General features: G+C 42.9%; 2 protein-coding genes across 6 annotated transcripts in view; both read right to left on the bottom strand.

Annotated features, from left to right (window-relative positions):
• Positions 1 to 1,638: 1,638 nt before the first annotated feature.
• ubp1 (upstream binding protein 1) lies at positions 1,639 to 17,499 on the bottom strand. 4 transcript variants are annotated; one of them, XM_072370218.1, is made up of 16 exons: positions 17,207 to 17,499; positions 13,404 to 13,555; positions 10,467 to 10,543; positions 10,279 to 10,384; positions 10,083 to 10,189; positions 9,832 to 9,984; positions 9,599 to 9,709; positions 8,258 to 8,365; positions 7,888 to 7,994; positions 7,746 to 7,800; positions 7,095 to 7,188; positions 6,459 to 6,549; positions 6,121 to 6,239; positions 5,885 to 6,027; positions 4,045 to 4,096; positions 1,639 to 3,928 (listed from the first exon to the last, which is right to left on the bottom strand). In XM_072370218.1, the coding sequence occupies exons 1-16, from the start codon at positions 17,302 to 17,304 to the stop codon at positions 3,891 to 3,893; spliced, it is 1,611 nt and encodes a 536-aa protein (XP_072226319.1). In that variant the 5' UTR covers positions 17,305 to 17,499; the 3' UTR covers positions 1,639 to 3,890. The 4 variants fall into 4 exon arrangements, with proteins under 4 accessions (XP_072226319.1, XP_072226320.1, XP_072226318.1 ...); XM_072370219.1 differs by having other exon boundaries at positions 17,231 to 17,499; XM_072370217.1 differs by lacking the exon at positions 17,207 to 17,499 and adding an exon at positions 15,944 to 16,895.
• A 1,279-nt stretch (positions 17,500 to 18,778) lies between these two features.
• clasp2 (cytoplasmic linker associated protein 2) overlaps positions 18,779 to 23,023 on the bottom strand; it is a 51,273-nt gene continuing 47,028 nt past the window's right edge. For both annotated transcript variants that reach the window (XM_072371072.1, XM_072371073.1), the window contains 6 exons: positions 21,978 to 22,173; positions 21,680 to 21,873; positions 21,447 to 21,575; positions 21,087 to 21,293; positions 20,805 to 20,921; positions 18,779 to 20,340 (listed from right to left, as the gene is read on the bottom strand). In XM_072371072.1, the coding sequence (XP_072227173.1) occupies positions 20,263 to 20,340; positions 20,805 to 20,921; positions 21,087 to 21,293; positions 21,447 to 21,575; positions 21,680 to 21,873; positions 21,978 to 22,173 (921 nt within the window). In that variant the 3' untranslated portion in view covers positions 18,779 to 20,262. The remainder of the gene's footprint in view (positions 20,341 to 20,804; positions 20,922 to 21,086; positions 21,294 to 21,446; positions 21,576 to 21,679; positions 21,874 to 21,977; positions 22,174 to 23,023) is intronic.

Raw genomic sequence — 23,023 nt, 5'->3', positions numbered from 1 at the left:
ATACTAATTATTGTTTTGTATTCTGTTATTTCATTTTAGATTTGAGAAGTTATACATTTATGTTTCTCCTCATATTTTCATATTAACATTTGCTTCTTATTTAATTTACTTATATTTATTTTGTCACATTTGAAAATGAACTACATTCTTTTAAAATTGGCCCCTAGTTTGCTGTCAGGTAATATGACTGAACACCTTTTTTTTAAAGCAATATGCCAAGTTTATGTGTACCAAAATATCTACAGAGCCCCAAATAAAGACAAGTAAGAACAGGCAATATAAACCCCTGCAGCCTTTCTATGTCAGCGTAGTGTACATTGTTCTGTGGGAACACATTACATATACATATAAACAGCTAATCAATTACTGCTTAACATTTGCATCACAGTGAGCTTTGAGTCTGGGTTCCTGACTAACATTACCTGTGATATATTTAAGTGTGAACCACCAAGTACGTTTTGCTCAATGATGCCATCAGATTCTCAGATGGTTGTCCTGTCTGTCTAATTATCTAGCAACATCTGCACTCACTCCATGGCAGGTGTTATTCAGCATCATTTTTAAGTCCGATTCTGAGTACTGAGCATCTGTTTTGCCACGTCAGTCAGGTGTTCTGTGCTCTCAGTCTGTTCATAACTGAGTCAAAGCAGGGTCTACTTGTCTGATGACAAATGGCCATTGTTTTGCACAGTCTTTGCGGTTCCTTTGATACCATGCGGTGCCATGAAAGGCAGCTGTTCACTGTGCCCTAGAAACTCAGTCATACAGCACTAAGTGAATGCTATTGGTTGTTGAGCCTGAAAAGCTTTGCTGTCAAGCCTGTTTCCTGGAGATTAATGGTGAGAAAGTTTGATAAACAAATGATCACTTGAAGTGTCCTTAAAAAGGTTAATTAAAAATGCATTGCGATTACTGTAATTATATTTCTGGATGGTGTTGTCAATCCTTGTGGGGGAACTGTGGTCCACTCTTCTTTAAAACATTGTTTCAGTTCATTGAGGTTTGTGAGCTTCCAGGACTTTGATAGGGTTGTTAGAATATGTTGACAATTTTCCTGACAATCTGTTGTATTTTGTGGTTTACGTGTCCTGTTGATGACCCAGTTTCAGAGAGATGCTCTGTTTATGTATTTAGCAGACGCTTTTATCCAAAGCTCTCACATTTGACTCTGGAATACTTTAGTGTACAAAGGAGTTCATGGTGGACTTACTGACTGGAAAGTGTCCAGGTCCTGTTGCTGCAAAACCAGCCCAAATCATCAGCCCTCCACCACTGGGCGTCCACTCATGTCAAGTTTTTGATCTTTGAATAATCTTTCTCATTGTAGAAAGATGGTCTTCAAAATGTCTATGGGAAGCAACATTTGCATCTCCAAGATCATTTCCGATGTCTTTCCTCCTTGGCATTGTGTTAAAACACACACCTGGATGCTTCAGACCAGCAAACTGATAAAAGTGCTTTTGTAGAAGTGCTCACCCCATAAATGAATCAAATGCTTTAGATCAGCAGCACCCAGCTGCTGCTGCTTGCCCTCTTATTTCATATGGACACGGTAATGGTGTTTTTAGGAAATTTCAGGAAAGTACAGCAATGTCTTCACAGTCTTGTTTCTTGCAATGATGGCGCAGGGCAACAGAGAAAGTTATGAAATCATTTATTCCCAGCACATGTGGTTGTGTACATCTCCAGCATATGTTACTGTGCACATGAGAAGCATCATCAACATGACATTAACAGTGGTCACCTTTCTGGTTCACGCTCACACACAGACAGGCAGGCAGGCAGACGGTCGGTCGGGTCTGTAGTGGACTAGAACTTCTTACCGGAGTTCACCTGACTCGTTACCACATCCACTCTATTCTCACTAATTTCTGTGTTGAAGAACACAGTTTGCTTTGCTGTGGTATTCATGACGGTGTAAACGCCACAAGAGCTACAGTCCTGGCTCTGGCGTGTGGTGAGACAGAAACTGTTGCTTTTTAGTCTTGACATTCTTCTTATTTATTTTTTTCCTTCTTCTGATTAGGCAGGTAAGAAGAGGGTGGGGTCGTAGGACTACTGACTACACATCAAGCTAGAACTTTGTAAATTTCTTCAGTGCAGGCTTGGTCTCTATTGTATGGAAAAAAAAAAAAGAAAAAAAAAAAGGAGGTGATACACTCACTGACAAACTTATCTGTTCCTCCTTTCAGCCATTTTCCACATGCTCTTTACAAAGTAGCAAGCTAAACACAATTTTTTCATACCAACGGGAAAGAATGGACATAATGAAACCTTTCCAAGAACACAAAAATGATACACATGCACTCGTACAAGCATTCCGACACGGACACCTCGAAAAGTAAACTGTAAGCGCCTCAAATCCAACACAGGTGAACTAAACAAACGAAGACTCCCAAGACTTTTGAGGTTTCCCACCATTTTTTAAAGGTAAGGGCACTCGAAATACGACCAGTGCTTCCTGTGTTCAGCTACACAACAAACACAAGATTCTGGAGATGGACATGGCGTCCCCGTGATTTTCCACAGTCAGTCAGCAGGGTAATCCGACTGAAACCAGAGAACACCAATGATTCATTTCGACCAGCCTGCTGCATGATGGGTAGTTAATTGCAAAGCAGCACAAGACGTTTTAGAACACAAGCAACTCCATCAGAATTTATTCACCTCTAAACCACTTTACATAGCACCTCTTGTGAGGGTCAAGAGCGTCTATAGGTTTATTTTTCTCTGAAAAAGTGTCTATCAATCTGTAACCCGTTTGGTCCACCTAACAATAGGGTTTTTGGATGGGCGTTTCGGCTCCACTGCGCAGTGTATTTGAGGCGTTTTGTCCTTTCTTTGAAATTTACGGCCAAAATCTCAGAACCGCATTTCCCCAAAACCAGTGTTTCAAGGTCAATACACAAAGCAGGGGGAGTCAGAGATGACGTGCATGTGCTCCGTGTGCACATGTGAGTAAAAGATAGAGCTAAAAAGCCACTATGGCACCAGAAACGAATAAATTCATTGAGACCAACAGAAAAACATCTGAACCATAAATAAAGTATCAACTAAAATAGTAAAAAGAGCAGGCAAAGCAGAACATGTGTTAGAAGAGCCGAGCGCATCGACATGTCAACACATAAATATGGCTGTAAGTCGAAGTCACATAGGATGACCTAATGTGGCAAGAGTTGATGAAATCATTCCATCTGACACGAAATAAAAAATAAAAAAAAGTGGCGCCAAAATCCACCAATGAGGGCACTTCCACTCATTTAGCCTGGATATTTCATGAGTTACCAAGCTCGGTTTTATCATTAAATGGTTAATTAAGACAACCCCATCAAGAATGTTAGATAAGCAGAGTAAGGTGGGAACCTCCTTTAAGCAACTTAGTATGAGATCGCATGCTGTTCAGCAGTACAGGTTATTCAAATACTGGCCTAGTGCTGGTTGTGTGCGTAGTGTAGGAAGGGCAACGGGCAATAAGGAAACTCTGCTTTATTTCTGTCTCTAGCCGGCCGGAGCACCACCCACCCCTCTCTCTTGGAGCCTCCGTCCTCCCTTCTCCACCCAGAAACCATATAAAGACAATAAAATAAAAATAAAATCAAAACACAGATCAATGTCAACTTTCCCCTCATCTCTTATCCTCCCCGGTCTCTCTTCTTCTAACTAACCTCCTTCATTAATAATGTTTTCAATATGAAACAGTGGACACACCCATGTCAGATTCTAACATTTACATGGCTTTCACGCAGTTTCCGCTTTCCATCGAGCGATCGCTAAGAGAGACAGGGAGGACGTAGAGGGAAAGAGTAGAGGCAGGCAGAGAGGGACAGAGGGAGGCTGCTGCTGCTCCAAAACAGAGGGTGGAGTATTAGTGATGCCATCTGTCCTCCTCACTACTTCAGGATTAGATGAAGTCCTTCGCTCAACTCATCTGGAAGGGAATACGCGAGAGAAAAAGTACATTAAATCCCCCTCAAATAAAGACAGACTGTGGCTTGTTACTATGCAGGAAACCAACAGCTCCTCATACTGGCGTTGTGAGCTGACCTTTGACAGTGCTGATCAAAAAACAGCTCTCGTCAGGCAAGTTGTAAACCATCTGGTGGGGGGGAGAGACAATAAGAAATGTTACAGCTCAGCCAATATTCTTCCAAAAGTACTCATGAAGCATTTCTTTGCATTTCAAAAGAGAGAATAAGCAGAAACCAAAACAGGGTTTGTGATAGCAGGAGACTATAAATCACATGCACAAACACGACACCACAGACAGCAGAGTTCCTCATTGTTACACAACAAGATAGTAACATTGTGTTTGTTTTGCTCAGATTCTCAGTCCCAGGCCTGCCACCTACCCTGTCCCTCTATTACCTTTAATGCAGAGGGACGCCAAAGTAGGTATTTGGCGATGACATCTTTTAACTTGGTCAAGCTAGGCTACTCTTAAAAAGTACGAAAAAAAAAGGCTTTAAAACAATTTGAGGAACGCTGCAGGACTGCACACAAACGCTGCCACAGAGATGCATTACTGGGACAATTCATAAATAGTGCACCGTATAAACTATACCTGTAATAACTATGAGAAATATGGGTACTATTTCTTTAAGGTTTAATCAGACTGAGTAGAATAATACTTTATAAAGCCCTAAAGGGGAGTTACTTTTGCAGCATAAAGAAATAAAATAGTTATAAGTCATTGCACGGTTATTGTTATCGCTGGGGGCAGGAATGACCTCCTGTAGCATGATCTCATGTGGTCAAACATATGTAGGAAAAACTGATGAGAAGATGGTGGAACGCACAGACACAGTAGCTCTGGGCCTTAATATTAAACTCTGCATGCTTGTAACATTAGAGTCAACAGATCTGCCATTCTCTCCAACTTATTTAGTCATTGACCTACATATACCTTATTGTCTATTTGATATACATACACTTTATTTTAAGAGCTTTTCTTACTGCTGATTTGTTTGTCCATATGTTCTGTGATGTACTCCTGCATAAACATACTTCTCTACTTTTTAAGAGATGTTTTTGTGCACCGTGAAAGGAACCATCTCGTCTCACTGCACTCTGGCAATGACAATGACGGCATTCATTCACTTCAGAGCATCGAAGCTGAATCTGACCCAGGGTCAGTGTAACCCAGCAGCCGTGGTAATCCACCCAGCGGCCTCTCTCAGCAACGTCGGCTCTGAGCACGCCGGGTCTCCCAGAGGAGGGAGGAGCCGTGTAGCTCATAACTCTACAGAGAAAACTTTTGTATTTTTACTTCTCCTCAAAACAGGTCTAAACCAAGAGTTTGAGATAAAAAAAAACATTTCCTTTAAAATATATGGCTCCTGTTTTGGTAAATATCTATAGAAACTGACATACCTACAAAATCTATCAATATATAACAGGAACGTCCTTTTTAATGTAGTCATAACTTGAAACACCCGATTGTCTAATAGTATGACGTAACTCCCTGTATGTACCAACCTCTTAAACTTTGAGCTCAAACCTTTCCCTCCTTATCAACTGGGTGTTGTTTTTCCCTTTCCATTGAGCGCATGTTGATGAATGTATGTGATGAAGCACTTGTAATCTATAACACAAATAACGTGGCTTGGATTCTCATTCCCTGGGTTAAACAGCACACGGCCCCACCTCGAGGGTCAGAGACTTCCGACATGACAGAAATCTAAATCGGATCAGAGCATTGTCAGTAGCTAATCTCTGTGGCATGGAATAAGCTTTTTAAAGCTTATTCTTGGACAGTCACAACCTGTTAAGGCAGTTTTTGACCAGCAGAATAACACTCATCGTCCAACTGAGCTGAGAATGAGATACCCATGTGTAGAAGGTCAGTTCAGTAAATGGCCTGTGTGTGTGTGTGTGTGTTGGGTACCTGGTCACTTAGCAGGATGTGTATGCCTGTAGGACCCTGTCTGTACACCTGGTTGATCTTTCCCAGTGGAATGCCGCAAACACACGCCATCTTGCGGATGAGTTCTGCAGCTGTGAGATCCTCTAAGTACAAAGCATGGTACACTAAAAAGAAAAATGCCATATATGCTACTTCAGACTCGTGCTGATATATATGCTTTTCAGTATTCCACTGATATCACCACACATGTTCTTCACCATGTAAACTAGGGGCGATACTGTGTTCCCCATTTTCACTGCTGCAGTGTCTCTCCAGCAGAGGGCTCTCCTGAGCAGACTCCTGACAGACGTACACTGTCAACCTGGGACGCACCGACCTGCACAGAGACAGCAGATCGCACAGTCAAACGCTTACTGGACTCACCCGTGTTAGCCCACAAAGTGGCCCGCAGCAAATGAGACATTGCTGGACAAAAAGACGATTACAAGAATGAAGTGAATACAAAGTGATGATTGAGGTTTTTGTTTTATATGGCATCGTGTGTTGTCCATCTCTGTTAAAATGACCCGCTTTAGAGATAAAAACCGAAACGCACCTGGATTTGAGTGCATTGAAGAGTCTGATCCCATCTGCTGCTCCACAAATCTGGACCAGGTCATCCCGGGTTAGCTTCAACAAATCAGAACCTATGAAAAAAAAAAAAAAAGAAAAAAGATCCAGTCACCTCTAATGTAGGTATTAGTCTGTACCAATAACAGATTCTGATATCCATTTTTACAGAGCAGGGAAGTTGATGGCTGTTATAAAAAGTGGTAACATGTCATCGTTTTGTAGCTGTTGAGACTCAACTGCTGAAATTAAACATTTAAGTAAAGGTCTTTGGGCTCTCTGGCCCATTGAAATCATCTCAAAATACTATTAAAGCATCCAGTTACTAATTATTAAATAGGATGCACTGTGAGGTTGAAAACACACCTGTGCATATCGAGTCATAACACTATTGGTAGCTTGCAAAAAAAACAAAGCCATTAGAAAGACACGAGGCTTCCTGCTTTCAAGGAAGTTGTTTTAAAATTGACACTCAAACTAAGACAACTAGAAGCACAAGTAAACAAGGATGTGGTTACAACATGAAACACTCATCGGGAACGACAGAGCTGTAGAAACAACAAAGCTAAAGATTAAACTGATAAAAGATAAACCGATCAAAAGACAACATTCCTGCGTGTACCTGAGAAGTGAGAGAAGACCCGAGCATAGGAGCTGAAGCGATTTTTCAGCAGCCACTTCTGTGTGTCCTGTATGGAAGCAGTGGGGCTCAACTGCTGTGGAGGAGGAAAGCAACAAAGAGGAAGTTAACGCCACCATATCGTTATTGAGTCCCACTGAGCAAACACTGCATGCGATTTATGTACTTTAGCCACCTGGATTGTGACTTTTGAATCTCACAAACAACAGCAGAATTTCCTGTTTCAGATTACAGAAACATGAAGCTGTGCTCCTATAGCAATTTTCTATTTTTCATCAATCCAATTTCAATAAAGTTGTGCAAATAGGCAAAGTACAACTTAACTAACTTCATTAAACAATGAATAACTAATAAGAATATATCAACAACGTAAAACCTTCAACGTATAACTAAACTTTATTTAAACTAAAAGGAACAGTGACAAATCACAGTGGAGTTAAATGTCACATGTTTATAAAAAGGAGTTTAAATGACAAAAAAATACTGGTGCATTCTGGGTGAACAACAACTTTATTATCTACAGCTGGATTTCTACCCCACCCTCCCAGTGCAGTGTGTGTGACATGCAAAAACATCTTTTTCTGAAACACCGCTACTTCCTTTAACTCCCAAATGTGTGCGACTGCGACTAACCTCTGCGTTTCCATTGCTGCCCGGGTCTGCCTGGTGATTGGGAGAGGACGAGTCGCTAGAAAAAACAAAGCTAACAATCACGAGTGGTGACATCAATCGTTTTATTCTAAGTCCAAACTGAACATGGAACACACGCACACACCTGTCCAGTACTGAGGAGGTTGTGTAGGTGGACAGCGGGGTGGAGGTGAAGGAGGGGGTAGCTGCCTGGTTGGTGCTGACGTAGGCGGTGTCTGGCCATGGGGAGCACTGAGGAAACACATGAACAGATCTAAACACTCAATAACAAGCCCACAAAGAAGAGACACACAGGTTCAACTACTCACAAGAGCTAACAGCTTAGGAGAGAAAAAAAAAAAAAACACTATGTGCACCATCTCCACACCACCTAATGTCAAATACATGTCACTGGAGCACCAACTGAGAGCCTGGGTTGTCAAAAAGAGAGCAGTCTGTGGATGGTGTGATAGGGAGAAGGAGGAGTGGGGGGGAGAGGGGAGCAGGGTGCTTACACTGCCTCTCTTGGCCAAGGAGTCGCCACAGTCAGCGGGAAGTGTCCGCTTGCTGGACTTTTTCAGCTCATGGTCGCCCACATCCTCTATGATGGGCTCAAGCCTCGTCTACATACGGACACACAGCAGAGGTTAGCCAGCCGGCCAGCGACCGGCACAAACACAACCAGTCAGCCTGGAGACACCTTCCAAATATTACATCGAAGATTCAAAACTTGAGACGATATTCTGAGCTACACTGAATGTCAAATCAAACACACCAATTTGTTTGTTTTAGTCAAATTTGGCTCATTTACTGTAAACTGTGTTTTATCACAGATGTGGGCCACGCCACCTGATCAACAGGCTGCCTTAACAGCAGAGATGAACAACAAATGTCACATTCAGGTATGTGTAGTGTTGCTACCAACAAACTGATAGTGTGGCGTACCGCATCCTTTCTTCTTCACATCACTGCAAACCATTTTCTTAAACATTAGAGATGTTATAAGCAGCAGGAAGTGGTTTCAGTTCAGGTCACGATGCCATTAAGACGTGCGCGACTTATTACTAAACTAAAAGATATGATCTTAAGGATTTTCTTTAAAGCATCTACACTACTATTCAAATGAGTCGAGTCCAGAGCAGAATTTGGGGTCACAAAACACAGAAAAAAAAAAAAAAAAAAAAAATCCATAAAAAGCCAGGTCTGCTGGATCCAAAGCAGCAGATGTGAGATCAGTGCAGAAAAGTTACGAATCAAGTTCATTCTCCACTGATTTCTCCTTGCATTCGACCTTTTGAATATAGCGTTTGATTGTTGCTGCAAACAGAAGTCTGCATTTGTGAATGCAGTTTGCAGCGACGACCTTAAGTTTCCACTGCAATTAGTGATAGAGTGATGTGAAAACATCCAACACCCGGGAGGATGAGACAACCCGTCTCTTTGCACCGCGGTCCTCAGCAGACCGTTTGTTCATGTGCACGGGGCCTGAAGGTGAAGGAGCTCTGAACAAGAGACAGGTGCTGTGACAGTTAAGATGTCACTCAAAGGAGGCTTTCCTTCACCAGTGGGACAACAGTTTGAAAAAAGAAAAAAAATGAATGGGTGGAGACATAAAAGAGATCATAGCTGAAGAAGCTCAGCACATTGAAATGTGTGTTCAGTGGTTGTTAAATCTGAAGAGTGCTGCTTGAGAAAATGGTTGGCAGTGATGTGATCTTTTGGTGGTCTGTCAGGTAAAACACCCTCAACTGTTCTGGGTGATGAGCCAATTTCTAGAAACACATTTTAATAGTGAAACTGAACAATCAGGCCTATTAGCACTAAAGCCACATGACGCCCGACAGCTGCATACTGACCTCAGATAGAACAGTGGTATCATAAGAAGGCTGGTACTTTTCCTTCTCTTGAGCAGTGCGTTTCTCCATCTTCTCCCTGTCTGTCTTTTGTTTGCGGTCCGCCCCCTTTGGCTAAACAGGAAGTAGAGAAGAATAAAACCTCAAAGAAGAGACAGAGGGAATCGCTGTCTGAGCTGATATACGAGACGGTAAAGAATGTCTATAATGCACCCCGAGGGAGACCGACTACATGCCTTGAAGACTTTGATTTGGCAGGAGGCGGAGTGGAGGTGCTCCGTGTATTCTCCACCGTCTCCCAGGGCAAACGTGTCGATCTGGATCCTGAAGGGGACGCCCTTCTCTCCACCATGCTTCCTGGGAGTGAACTCTGTGCTGATGCAGTGAACCTGCAGACAGCCAGCAAACAAGAGTACAACGTCAAAAAAAAAAAAAAAAGAAGGCGCAAAGACACGTGGACGTGCATGTGAGAATGTTTCTGTGTTACCTGTACAAAAACAGAAGCTCTTTTGTTTAAGTCCCACAGAAACTCTGCAGCGTTAAGCTGGGAGGGGTTAGTCTTCTGCTCCACGATGCCCACTGACATGGGGATATCTGTGTCACACAAAAACACAGAAATGGGATCTGCCAATCACAAACACGTGGGAAAGTTCAAGTTAACATTGCTTTCCAGGTTTCTTTACCGATGTCAAGGAGACGGTCGCCAGGACGATTCCACCTCCAGCCCTCCAGCTGCTGGTGCTCCGTGTACTGCAGCCGACGGTCATGAAACACAACTCGCACTGTGCTCTACACACACACACATTAGATTACAAAGGGCACCTGATGTGAGAAGCAGCAGTTTATCTACAAGTTGTGAGGGTCCTCTCACCTTCACCATCTTGTTATTGAGCTCTGCCAACTCCCCTGATCTTCTGTTGTCCAACATACGCACCTCATAAGACTGGCCTTAGTGAGACAGAAGGGAGAAGCACAGAAAATTGAGAAAAACAGACCTCATGAAGCACCCAATGGGATTATGTGTCATCATGTATTGCTTCTTTTCTAATAGAATTTGGATGAGACTGAAGACAAAAAGCCCATTTTGAGCCACGCAGCTCAGGGTCTACATTTGATTTTTCACTCGTTAAATGTCCCAAAACAAAAATCAACTACGTCGAAATTATAAAGTGAACTTGCTACTCAGTTGTTGTTTTTTTTAAATGAGCTAAAACAGACTTTGTGTCTTTTTCTCTTCAATCACTCACTTCTGAATGAAACGTCCATCTTCTTTGAACTTTGTTCAAGTCTGAACAGTGCCGAGTCTCTGCCAATAATAATCATTCATCCTATGCTTTAATAGTGCCGTTATCTGTTCTTTTAATCATTCATCTAAAACAACATAACGGATGCTTGCTTTGGTTTCTCATATATAATTGATAGAATTCAATATTAAACTTGAGAATCAAAACACAACCACAAGTCCCTTCCTACAGTTTAGATGATACTGAATGGATTCCATAATGAAACCTTACCGGAACAATCATTTGGGTTACGGTTGTTTATTCTCTTTAGTTAACGTGTGGAGCCCATACAGCTAGGATACATATGTGCAGAAACAAAAGATGACTCACACCCTGCAATTCTCTGTCTGTTTGAGAAACACTCATTTCTTGTGTTCACACTTGCATGCAAAAAGCTGGCATAAATGATCGGGTTAGAGTGTGACTATATGGCTCTCTCCAGATCTTTGACTATAGCAAACCAGCAATCTCAGAGATTACACCTTTCTTTTTTTTTTTTTTGACATTACGGTCACATATGTAGTCCATAATATGTCGATAGTTTCAACAGAAACACTGTGTAGCCCAAACTAACCACATGGATGGATCAACCCACCTTCAGAACCGTCCACTCAGCTGTTTGAAAACTGAATAATAAAACAAAATCTAGTAAAAAAAAATTAAAAAAATTAAATGAATAAAAACAAAATCCATTCTATGTACGATTTATGTCAAAATCATTTGGCTGAGTAGGTGGCACTTCTCATCATTTAGAAGATGGAAGCTCACACGCTGCCGCTTGTCTTCAACAATGATGTTGCTTCACATTTATTTAACTTAATCCTGTTACGTGCCAGTGGGTCGAGTTCTCCTTGTGTGCCACAGAGTGAACAAGAAAAACAAAGTGCTGACGCATAATATCCCCATGGTGTGCAGAAGCCAAACGGACTGGCTTCGTTTCACAGTAATCAAACTAATGTGCCTTAAATCTATGAGATAATTATTTGGCGATAAGTTATAGTTGGGGTGTGGCTCCAGAACACAATTATATGGGGGTTAATACCAAAGACTTCTCAAGCAGTTTGGGTAGTTTGAGCAGAGAGTTGCAGCAACACCAGGTCAGAGATGTTTCCTTTGATGTGTGTACTGCGCTGTGAGTCTGTGCAAGGCTTGGTTTTTAACAGCTTAAATTAAACGTTGGGTCTTAAAGACGTTTCACTTCTCATTCTAAATAAATGTTCAGTTGTAAGTGACTGGTGGTTGGTCTATGCTGTATGAAGTATACAGGGAACACAAACAAGCCATCACTACAACTCTGGACTACGATGACCCCTGATGATGACCCTGCCAAGACAAAGGTTCAAGAAAGGAAAGACAAACGTGAAGAAAGCGCTTAAAAAACTGTAGATGCCTTTACTGGGCCTTTGTTAAGTCGGCTAAGAAATCTGGAAACCACACGGCAGCCTCTAACAGACACAAATAGAACTGGCACAAACACATTGTCAATCTGTTTGTGTCAGGAGCATCTGAGAAACTCCCAACACAGCAGCCTGGTGCATTTCAAACTAAACAACACCCTCAGAAGAAAACTGGTTCCTTCAGAGGAATGCAGGGACCGTTACAGTGGAGACCAGACAACTACTACAACACAGCAGAACCAGCTCTTCAAGTCAGGACTCAGCGGTCCAGCAACATTTCAAAGACAAGGAGAGGAGAAAGTTGTTTGAGCCCAACACAAACAACTGTGGTGGGGAGCAAACATGACAAAGAAAAGAGTTACCGTGACAAGTTGTACAATTAAGCCAGGGATTATTTGGAATTTGCAAAAATTTTGGATCCAGACAAGAGTCCCAACCGCCGCTCCTGTTATCTTAGCAGGCTAAAGGTCCTCCATGCAGCAGGCACATGTACAACTCCAGGCTCGGCCTCTTTGCCCCCTTCCTGTCAAGCTACCCTGAAATCCTTAAAAGAAAAACAAAACCAAAAAGGCTCCTGACAAACAGAGGACTGATGATGCGTAAATCTTGCTTCATTTCTCCTGTAAAGCTCTTTGGGTTACACTTGTGTCTGGAAGATGCTACATAAAAATAAATAAAAAAACAAGTTGAGTTGATCCTGACTCTCTACCTCCTCTGAACACAGCAGAGCGTGCGATGCTACGACCTGACTTGTGCTGCGGAGGAAGAATGAATGGGCTGAACGAAGGACGCAGCCTCTGGCGTGGTGCACTGACGGAATATGCTGCGGTGGGACATCATGTGACCCCTCCCTGCGCCTTAAAACAGGAGAAAGCGGCTTCAAGTATCACCCACCTATCACCTGAAATGCTAGATGTGATTTGCCACCACTTTCAACGTGTGAATGCCCCAACAATAAATACCTTACAAGCCTGAAATTTCCCACCAGTCACTTGGAACTGTAGAAGCTTGAGAGGTCAAACGTCTTTATTAACCAAAAAAAAAAAGGTTTCCAGTGGCCTGGTTTTTAATTTAAGCACTTTGAACTGCCATGACCTGGATGACAAAGACTCTCCACAGACATATCACCTTGGTTTAGGTATGTGAGCGTCTCCTCATGCAGCTTGACAGCGGGCGAGGTGGCAGCGCACAGCACATACTGGAATGGGGGATTTTTGGTCTCGTTTTCAGGGGGAAGGCTGGAGTCCTCCTGCTTAAAGATCGGCAGAGCCAGCACATCACTGTGAGACACAGAGAGAAAGAGGACACAGATATGACGGACAGTCAGCAGAGGTGCAAGAAAATGGGTTTTTACTCATGGTTAAATAAAAGTGTTGAGCTTTCATTACACCTCCAGCACCATGTGGGATTCATTCTGGTGGCCACGTAATTACTGAAAACTTCTCAGAGCAAAAAAAAAAAAACAGACTGACTGCTCTTGTTTCTCATCCCTAACTAATGGAATAGTTTGGTTAAGTTGATACCACTTTCAATGGGACAATATTTCACTCTGACAAGGTGTGGAATTATTAAATGGATCATCTTATTTTAGAATAAGTGACAAAGCCTCTTCATTGATCACATGACTCTCCTGTTATGTATGCATGAAGCTGCCGTTGGATAAATGAGCAGAACCACCCAGAGATAGCGGTCTTAGCTGCTGACATATATTATCTCTCACACTTGGCAGACACTCCAGACAACCAAGCTGTCCTCAGCTCACCATGACAAATGCTGCAGGGGGGTCAAAGGGTGCAAAGTGTAGAGGAGTGCCTGTGTTGATCTGAGTGCATTTGAAAAAAATTCTATCAATGAAAAAAAAAAAAGAAAAAGCAGTGAATGGTATTGCATTACCTGATAACTTTTTTTTTTTACATGTCCTGAATCTAAACTTGAACCTAACTTATTAATCTCAAGCTATTTCTGCAGAACCTTCCTCCACACTTTGTTTACCACGTTCACTTTCTTTAATCCCTCGTTGTGGGTTTCCTTTGCATAATTGGTGCCCAGACACTGCTGACCTGGGTACTGTATCCCTCCCGAGCAATGCAACACACCCCCCTCTCAATGTCTGATTCCTGAAATCCGAGGAGCGTGTTTGACTGTAACGCACCGAGACATTCTGTTCCTACCAACTGCTGACTTCAAATATGCCCCTCGACCCGCCCCAGCATCACAGATAACACACACACACGCTGTTTTCACTAGTTCACTTCCATGCATATCATGTGTGAGTGAGCTTGCTTGCGCTCATAAGTGACTGGCATACACCTACAGATATACGCACACTAACAGCAGATGGGCGAAGGGGGCTGCTGATAAGACACATGTTTATCAATTGAGCCCTCCCCCCCTCCCCCAAAAATATCACGACCTCCCAGTGACCCATTACATAACGCAGTGCACACACACACACTGAAAATCTGTAACTGAACAAGTGGTTTACAACAATACCCCTTCAATGTCAACCGAGTAGTTCTTTAATCTATTACACAGACGGATGAAGCATCTATGCATCCTCCCAAGACAAATCATCAACAATGATTAATCAATGGTGTTGATTAAGCGACGTTTCACGAGATGTCACAACTCAGAATAAATGTTTGACTCACAAAGTGATCGGGAACTAGTGCAATGACCATTTGTCATTTTTCAAATCGTGGCACGTTGCAGATGAGCATGTATTTGTGGACTGCATGTATTCACTAGTAATTCTGAAAAACTGTCCGTGTAGCAGCTGGAGCTGGTTAATATTTAAACTGCGTAATCATTGACGGAAATATGACAAAGGAGGTGGTGTCAAAATAATAGTTAATGTTCTATTCTGTGGGGTAAGGAATGTTTTGCTCGTTTTCGCAGAAAAAAAATATATATTGTCACTCAAATAAGTAAATTAAACAAAAAGCCTTTTAGTATTTTACACTTTGATACTTACTGGTCCAATAGTATTTCTGTTCACTATCCATGACTTGTGCATAATGTTAGAAAGATGTTTTTTTTTTTTTTAAAAAGAAAAGGTTCTTGAAAAATGCCAAAAGGAGAAAAACACAGACTAAAAGTTAATCAACACAGATTACCGCTCATGGAAATCAGCTGCAGGGAGTTGTTATAACAAACTTTGTTCATTAAAAAAAAAAAAAGAATAAATAAATAAATAAAAGATGTTCAGTGTGTCTCATGTAATGAATTTCACGACAGCTGAGCAGAAGTTCCTGACATTAACACCTTCAAGCAATAAAGGAAATTTCCTGTTTAATACCTAAATCAGAGCAATAAGCTCAGACATGTTGCCTGTTGTTTTTCCCCCCACATACTAAAGCTGATCAAAAACAAGTCCACTGACCTTTTCTACAGATTTCTACAATGAAACTAAGCTTGTGTATGATTTAGCAATACATGACATATGTCTGTGGAATTAGAGTGAATAATCTTTGTCCCTTATCGTGATTACTTTACTGCAAATAACAAAACAAAGAGAAACCATCACATCCAGTACAAAGGGAATAATACACCCAGACAGGGACGGGAAGAGCTATAATGTTAACACTTCGAAGAGTGTTTGCTTTGATCTCTAACGACCTACTCCTGTGCCATGAAGCTGGGGTTGGCATGTTGAGACTGTCTCTAACCTCATGCTGTAGGCTCCAGCCCCCAGCTCTTGTCCAATGCCGGACAGGCTAGCATCGAAGTCATGCACCAGCCCCGACTCGATGGTGGCATCGTCCATCTTCAGAACCCAGGCCATCGGCCCGAGCTCCTTGTCCTCGGCTTCTACTCGTAGGGCCGCCAGCTTGCCTCAGGTACGAGAGGTCGGCTAGCGAGGAAGTGAGCTCTGCAGCTTCTGAGCGACACCGCAAGAGGAAAGTTATGCTGCTAGCCCGTTAGCCGCTCCTTCGGAAGCTAGGCAGGCGACCTGATAGCTTTCTGCAGAGACTGAATTTATCGCCATATCTCTACTGGGCTTCAGAAAGCTTCTTTTTCAGACAATATGGTGCTCCACTCGCAGCAAACTGCCCGAGAGTAGCAACAAGTTAGAACCCACTCAGCTAGCAATTAGTTAGTCGTGATAGGAGATGCTAGCTGATTGTCAGCATGCTAATATTGCTAGACAGCTAGCTTTACAAAGGCAGCTTAGCAAGCTCCCGCGACTTTTGCAGCCTCGTTGTTATTCCAAGCAGGGTCTAACGACAGTCTGGATATCGTTCGTTCAGAAAAATGCAACAAACTTTGATATTGTATTTTTAAGAGTCCACAAGCGACATCCCACGCAGCGTCCGCACAGCTGTTGCTACCTGACTACCAAGCTAACTAGCATCAACTTCACTTGTTTTGCATCAACAGTCTAGTGACCTAAGACCAGCTCTCCTCTGGCGCTTCTTGTACCATCGCAGTCCGATCTCCTTTTCTCATCGCGGTGTTGGAATCACCGCTGAGGCTTCCCGTCTTTAAGACGCAGTCCTTTAACCATCCAAAGTGTAGCGTTTGACACAAAACCAGGCATCAACATGGCTTCCTCAGCATACCGACTGTCGGTCTGTGTAGCCTGCAGGGTTGCCCACTGCTAGCCTCGGGAATGATGCCAGGAAGCGAAACGGCCAATCAGAGGCCGCCTCCTGTGCCCAGCGCAGAAGGATTAACCAATCAAGGGCCTCCGAGCTTCCGTCATTGTGTCCAACTGTGTATTTACAGTTGGATTTATAAAGAAATTACTGTCAACAAAGATCAACACTGTAGATGTATATAACCACCCTCTCACTGACACATACGAACAATTCTATTATACACACAGAGACAAAACTGAAGAGCCAACATTTATTGACATTTTCAACATTTCAGAGTAGCTACTGTGTGTTGGCTCTTTGAGGCAGTAAATTAAATTAAACGAGCCTTACTTTGTAAGTTCAGGAGCTTCATACCGTGTGTAACTGCTGCCATCCTGTATCTGCACAGGGGAGCTGAAGTTTTCAGTGTAGGACTGCCAGAACAACATTGCGTCTCCCAACAGCTGTCCTCTCAGTGCGCCTTGCTTCTGTTGTGAGTGAATACAACCAGCTCCAGACGAAACCCGGGCGTTAGAGTCATGTCAGTGTTTAACAGACTCGTCGCGTCGACTTCCCCTCTTGTCTGCACCGTCTTGTCAATTATTATCCGTCGCACCCTGGATGTGGAGCACAGTCAAGTCTGTGCGGAAAGAAAAGTTTTTTTCCCTGCACTGTACACGCGCTATTTTGGACCGAGGGGGGGTAAGACCCGCCTCATAACTTAATGACACCCCACCTTTTCTGACTTCTTAGGAAGCGCTCGATACTCCGCAATCGCATTTTAGCGCAAAACACAGTAAAAAAAACCCAACAGATATCGAGTAAACAGACGAAAAGCAGAACAATTTGCAAGTAAACATAAAAGTCCCCTCTAATATATATATATTTTTAAACCAAGAATTGAGCACCTTGAAAGCTTCTGCCATCTGATAGAAAAAATGGATTATGCTGATGCTCAAATTTGTAAATTGTTTTTTCTGTCGCAGCCGGTCGTTTGAAATTATGAGTCCACGTGAATTAAGTTTGATTTAAAATAGCGCAAATATTCTAATTTGTCCAAGTGGAGTGCACGGTTTCAATATACAAATGAACATTTCTCTCTGAAAGTTGCACAACAAGGAAATACCGACGTATAGCACTTTCCTGCTTGAACTTATTTACCTAACTAGGTAATTGTTTTGAAGACGGCTAAAACCGACTTGGCAGAGGGGGAGACGACAGTTTTTGCAGGTTGGATGGGTGATGTGTCTGGTACCCTCTTTAGCTGCTCCTAAATATACAGCCAAGAGAACAGATGCATACATGAAATTCAGCACCACTCTCTCAAATAGCAACATTGCATAAGAGTTAAATGTTAACTTTTACAGCATGTCTGAATTAGCCCACTGTATGGCAAGTGCAGATTTTCAACATTTTGCTTTCCATTTACCGCAGTTTTTCTTCCTCATTGGAGAGTAAATCCAAGTCAGGATAATGTACCGATTTCTCAAGAGCATTTAATCAAGCTGGTGTCCGCTTGGAAAAAAATTCGGATGCACATTTTTTTATTGATTTTCGAAACTTCATCACAGGTAACCTGGAAACCAGTTAAGTGTATTTAAATTTTTCTTTCAGTTTAATATGGATATTTGACTGAGCAACGAGAGAGTCAGCATGAGAGGGGGAAAATAGCTCATTAGAGACCAATCAGAACACACTTTTCTTCAGGTTTTATCCCATCAACCATCTGAGGAACAGAAGTATCGTCTCCAAGTGATAATATATAGAACATTTTTATGATACATTTGAGATGGTCTCTCACTGGTCCAGGGACAGTTAGAGGAACGACAAAGTGCACAGCAAACTGGCTCGTTCACGAACGTTTCCATTCATCCTCCTCTCCCTGAGGTTCGTGCACCGACAAAAGTCGAGACGCATGGCTGATCATGATCTGTACAAGTTCTTTATTTTTATTGTAAGCACAGCTTTGTAAATGCACGGAGAAAACACAACAGTGAAAACTAGAATGTTACAAGAGGAAGGAAAGAAAGACACAATGAACAGGGAAAGGAGTAGAGTGAGGACATGACATTTGTTTTCAGAGCTGTAAATAATACATTTCTACAAATTTTCTCAGTAGAGAGAGAGAGAGAGAGAGAGAGAGAGAGAGAGAGAGAAAAAAAAAAGTGTGAGAGGGACTACGGCACACGAGAGAAAAATAAAAACGAAGATGGGTGAAGGTGCGCGCGTGCACCCCCCCCCTCTGGGGATACTCTCCTAAATTACACCGCTGCTGGATATTCCATTTTAATATCGTATATAGATACATATCCACTATGTGATAAGAAGCCATGTCCTGTCATACTTCATGTAGTAAAGCAGCACGCATCTATCTTCCTCCCCCTGTTGCCCATCAACATGCCGATCCAAGATGAGCTCGGAGAAATGGGCTCCATGAGTTGATCTGAAAGTGGTGGACATTTTCACATTAATTTAAAACTCGCACTCCTCCGACTGCCGACAGGATCCCCGATAAAAAGTTAGTCTTTTCAAATTTAGTCTCATGCATAGCCAAGCACATAACGCCTCCTAAAGTTTGGGTTCTGTCTGTACTGTCTGCCACCAGCACGCAGGCCCCCGCTGTGACTTGTGTTAGTGCTGTGCTTGGGGGGGGGGGGGGTCGATCGGTCGTACCTTTGAGGCTTTTCAGCACCTTTCTGAAAGGGAGAGCACGTGTTGATGTGTGAGCAGCAAATAAAACTCCAGGTATTAAAAGAAAACAAAAAAAAAAAAAAAAAACACGACTGCAGTAAAACCTCATAGCGTAAAATAAATCCAAACTAGAACGCAATGTAAATTTACATTCCTGTCTACCTGGCCCCGGTTACTCAATCTTCAAGGAAATTTTGAAAAAAAAAACCAAAAACAGCAAAATTTGTTCAGCGCAGCTTGATGAATATTAACCCCCAGAAAAATGAGAACCATGCAGACGCACCACTTCCTACTGACATCGAGATATTTGTTCAGAGTGGATACCGTTGGACAGGACGGACATTTCATATCTTCATCCTTGAGTGATTAGTGACAAAACCTGGGTGGAGTATATTTATGTTTAATGGAGATTCAAAGGTTCAGTTCAGTCTTGAGATCAGGGTGGATGCTCAGTAATGGTGAGAAAAACAACATTTCTCTCTTCTGCACCAACTCCCATCTTTGAGTGAGGCGGGAAACTTGAAGACTGTCTGCACCTACGTATGTTTGTGTGTATACACTGTTGTGGATGTCAGCCGTTTGGCTCCTGTGAGTTCTGATCTGTGTTTTGTTTTCAGTCAGTCTGGGTGGGTGGGTGTGACATTATGAGCAGATGTTTGTGTGTATGGTGGGCAGCATTGCAGTTCTGTGGTGGCCCTGTGCGGGATGTGTGCATCCTATAGGCCCTCGGACGAGGGTTCGCTGCCACCGGAGCCGGACTGGGCACGCTTGATGTAGAGATTCAACAGCTTCAGCTACAAACAGAAACACAAAAGAGGGTGGACACATAAAGTTATTGCTCTGGCTCTGTCAGACCCAGACGGGGCTTTTTTTCAGCCAATTCCACCTGTTCAATTTTTCAGGGCATAAAGCCTAATTGTGTACTAAATGCATACGTGTAAAAAAAACAAAAAAACAATGCATATGATGTGTTAGTTTCGATCGACTTTTGAGTCTCAGCACATGAAAACCACCAATGACAGCCATAACTATGTTGGATAACACAACTAGTAACGACCCAACTTTATACAAATGTTGGGTTTACAGTTTTTACCCTACTGAATAAATTATACTCCTAATACATTCTGCATGGAAACGGTGTGTTCTCTCGGTGCTGTGTTCACTGTACGTTGGACTTGGCAGTTGGAGGTTGTCTTTTATAGTGTCTTCATTTCCAATGTGACAAATGCACATTTGAAATGCTTCGAGGTCAGCTCACCTTGCTGCTCGAGAGTTGGCTGAGGTGCGGTTTGAGGTCCTCTCCTATCACTGCGTAGAGGGCCACCAGGCAGAAGACACAAGCTTTCCTCACGCTGCTCTCAGAGTTGTCGTAGCCCTGTTCAACCACACAACACAGACGAGATTGCTTCAGAGTCCTTCGTTTGCACCAAGAGGGCATCAAGAATGTAAGTTTTAGACAAACAAACAAACAGAAATGAATATAAAGACATGTTCGGCAGCCAAAGGATCATTTATGTTCCAGATATGAGCTGTGTGATACCTGTATGAGACCTGGCACTATCTCAGGCAGCATGCTGATCAGGCCCTCGCGGGGAATCCTCTCGATCACTTTGGTCTGCATCTTAATAGCAGCCAAGTTGATGGGGTAATCAGCCGACTGGATGATGGGACACAGCACTTTGATACACTGCTCTGGACTGATGGACAATGCCAACATGGCTGCTGTCTCCTCTGCTGCTCGTACCACCTTCAGAAAAACACAGATATACCAGAATAAACCGGGCTGACATACCGTTTAGGAGCCAGATGGACAAATCCATTATAGAAGTGTATTTCATGTTTATCAAAGACAAACACGAGAGTTTGCTTGAGCTCCTTTGTGTTGAGTGAACAGCCTTACCTCTTTGTGAGGGTCTTTGTGGGACTCCAGGGCCTTCATGATGGTGAGCTCTGCATAGTTCTTGAACCTCCAAGGCTGCTTACTGAGAATTTCCCTCAGCACCCGCAAAGCCAGCGTTCGGATCACATGCTGGGAGAGTGAAAGAGATTTAAGATCAAAGCAAAAGGAACTCAGCTCCACATTTTTTCTTGTAAAACAGTCAGTTGATGCAGATTCCCGGCGAGTGTGCCAACCTCTCTGTCACCCATCGTCTCGAGCAGGAGCAGCAGGATGGTCTTGAAGTGTTCGTCCCACACCTGCAACGTATTTTCACGAATCAACTTCAGCAGCTCACACAACGCTGCCTTCCTTTCCTCTATGCGTTCGTTGTGATTGGACAACTCCTTGAGCAGCTCGGCCACAAGCTCCGATTGGTCAAGGCTGCTATCTGTGAAGAGATAATGGGGGGGGGGGGGGCGTGTTGGAATTATCATATGATTTGCCATCTGTGATATCTACAGTGTGTTCTTCTGTCATGAAGAGTTTCTGTACCATCGGTGAGAAGCTCCGAATCATCCAGGCTGGTGTCTTTGCGGCCGAGTTTGAAGGGCGAGTCGGACAAGTGCTCACGGGCTCCTCGGGGGCTGGAGGAGAGCAAGGGGGTGTTGAGGAGGGAAGTCTTGTTGTCGAGAGCCATGCGGCCACCGTCCATCAAGTCTGAGACTCTGCCGTCTGTCCCACTGCCGCCCTGCAGAAGAAAGAGACAGCGTAAAAACTCTCTGACATGGCTAGCATTACAGCGTGCAGTTGCTATATGTTCCAGGGACACGGATGGATTTATCGGTAATTAAAGGTGGCACTGGCTGGCGGCTGGACACTGCCGCAAAAAAACCGTCCTGAATAAGAACAAACATGGAAAATAAAGACCGTGGATGAGGTCTTTTTCCATAAACACATCTCCACACATTTCTAGCAGGTCATCACGTGACTGAAGGGGGCTTTTTCTGCTTGTGCCTATAAGCTGCCTTCTTTAGTTTTTTGGAGTATCTCACTTAATCGCCCATTTAAACTTTTAAATTCATGTTAAAAATCACATCTCAAGCAAGGTTTAGAACAAACACGTCTCTGCTTTATTTGCTGCTCATTCACCCATCAGGACATTTAGGAAAAAGTGTTAACAGCATGTCGTTCTGCAGATGAACTAGAAAAACAAATCGGTGACCTTTTGACAAACGACCCACCAGGTGAGGAGCGCGGCAGGTTGATGAGGTCAAAGGTAACCCTTGTTTGTGTGTGTGTGTGTATATTTACACTCAAAGCACTAAAACTACTATCTGTGTGGTGTTTTGATGAGTCAGGTGTGTTGATGACATGTGGGCAGGTTGGATTTCAGATGAATCTCATGTGGAAAATGTCAGGAGGTCACACCTCCGTACTAAAGAACATCATGTCCTTAAAAGGGGCCGGGGTTACTAGGAGCTACTGCAATAAGACCAGGCATGACAACTGGAGTCATAACTTTGTACTGAGCAAACACTCGAACCGGACAAGCACTTGAAAAATAATAAAAAGGAACATGTCTCGGTGATAAAATCATC

This window comes from Leuresthes tenuis, unplaced genomic scaffold (assembly GCF_036924035.1).
Source record: "Leuresthes tenuis unplaced genomic scaffold, fLeuTen1.0.hap1 SCAF_18, whole genome shotgun sequence".
Classification (NCBI taxonomy): Eukaryota; Metazoa; Chordata; class Actinopteri; order Atheriniformes; family Atherinopsidae; genus Leuresthes; species Leuresthes tenuis.
Note: the sequence above shows the minus strand (reverse complement) of the source record. Positions and strands in the feature narration are given on the sequence as shown.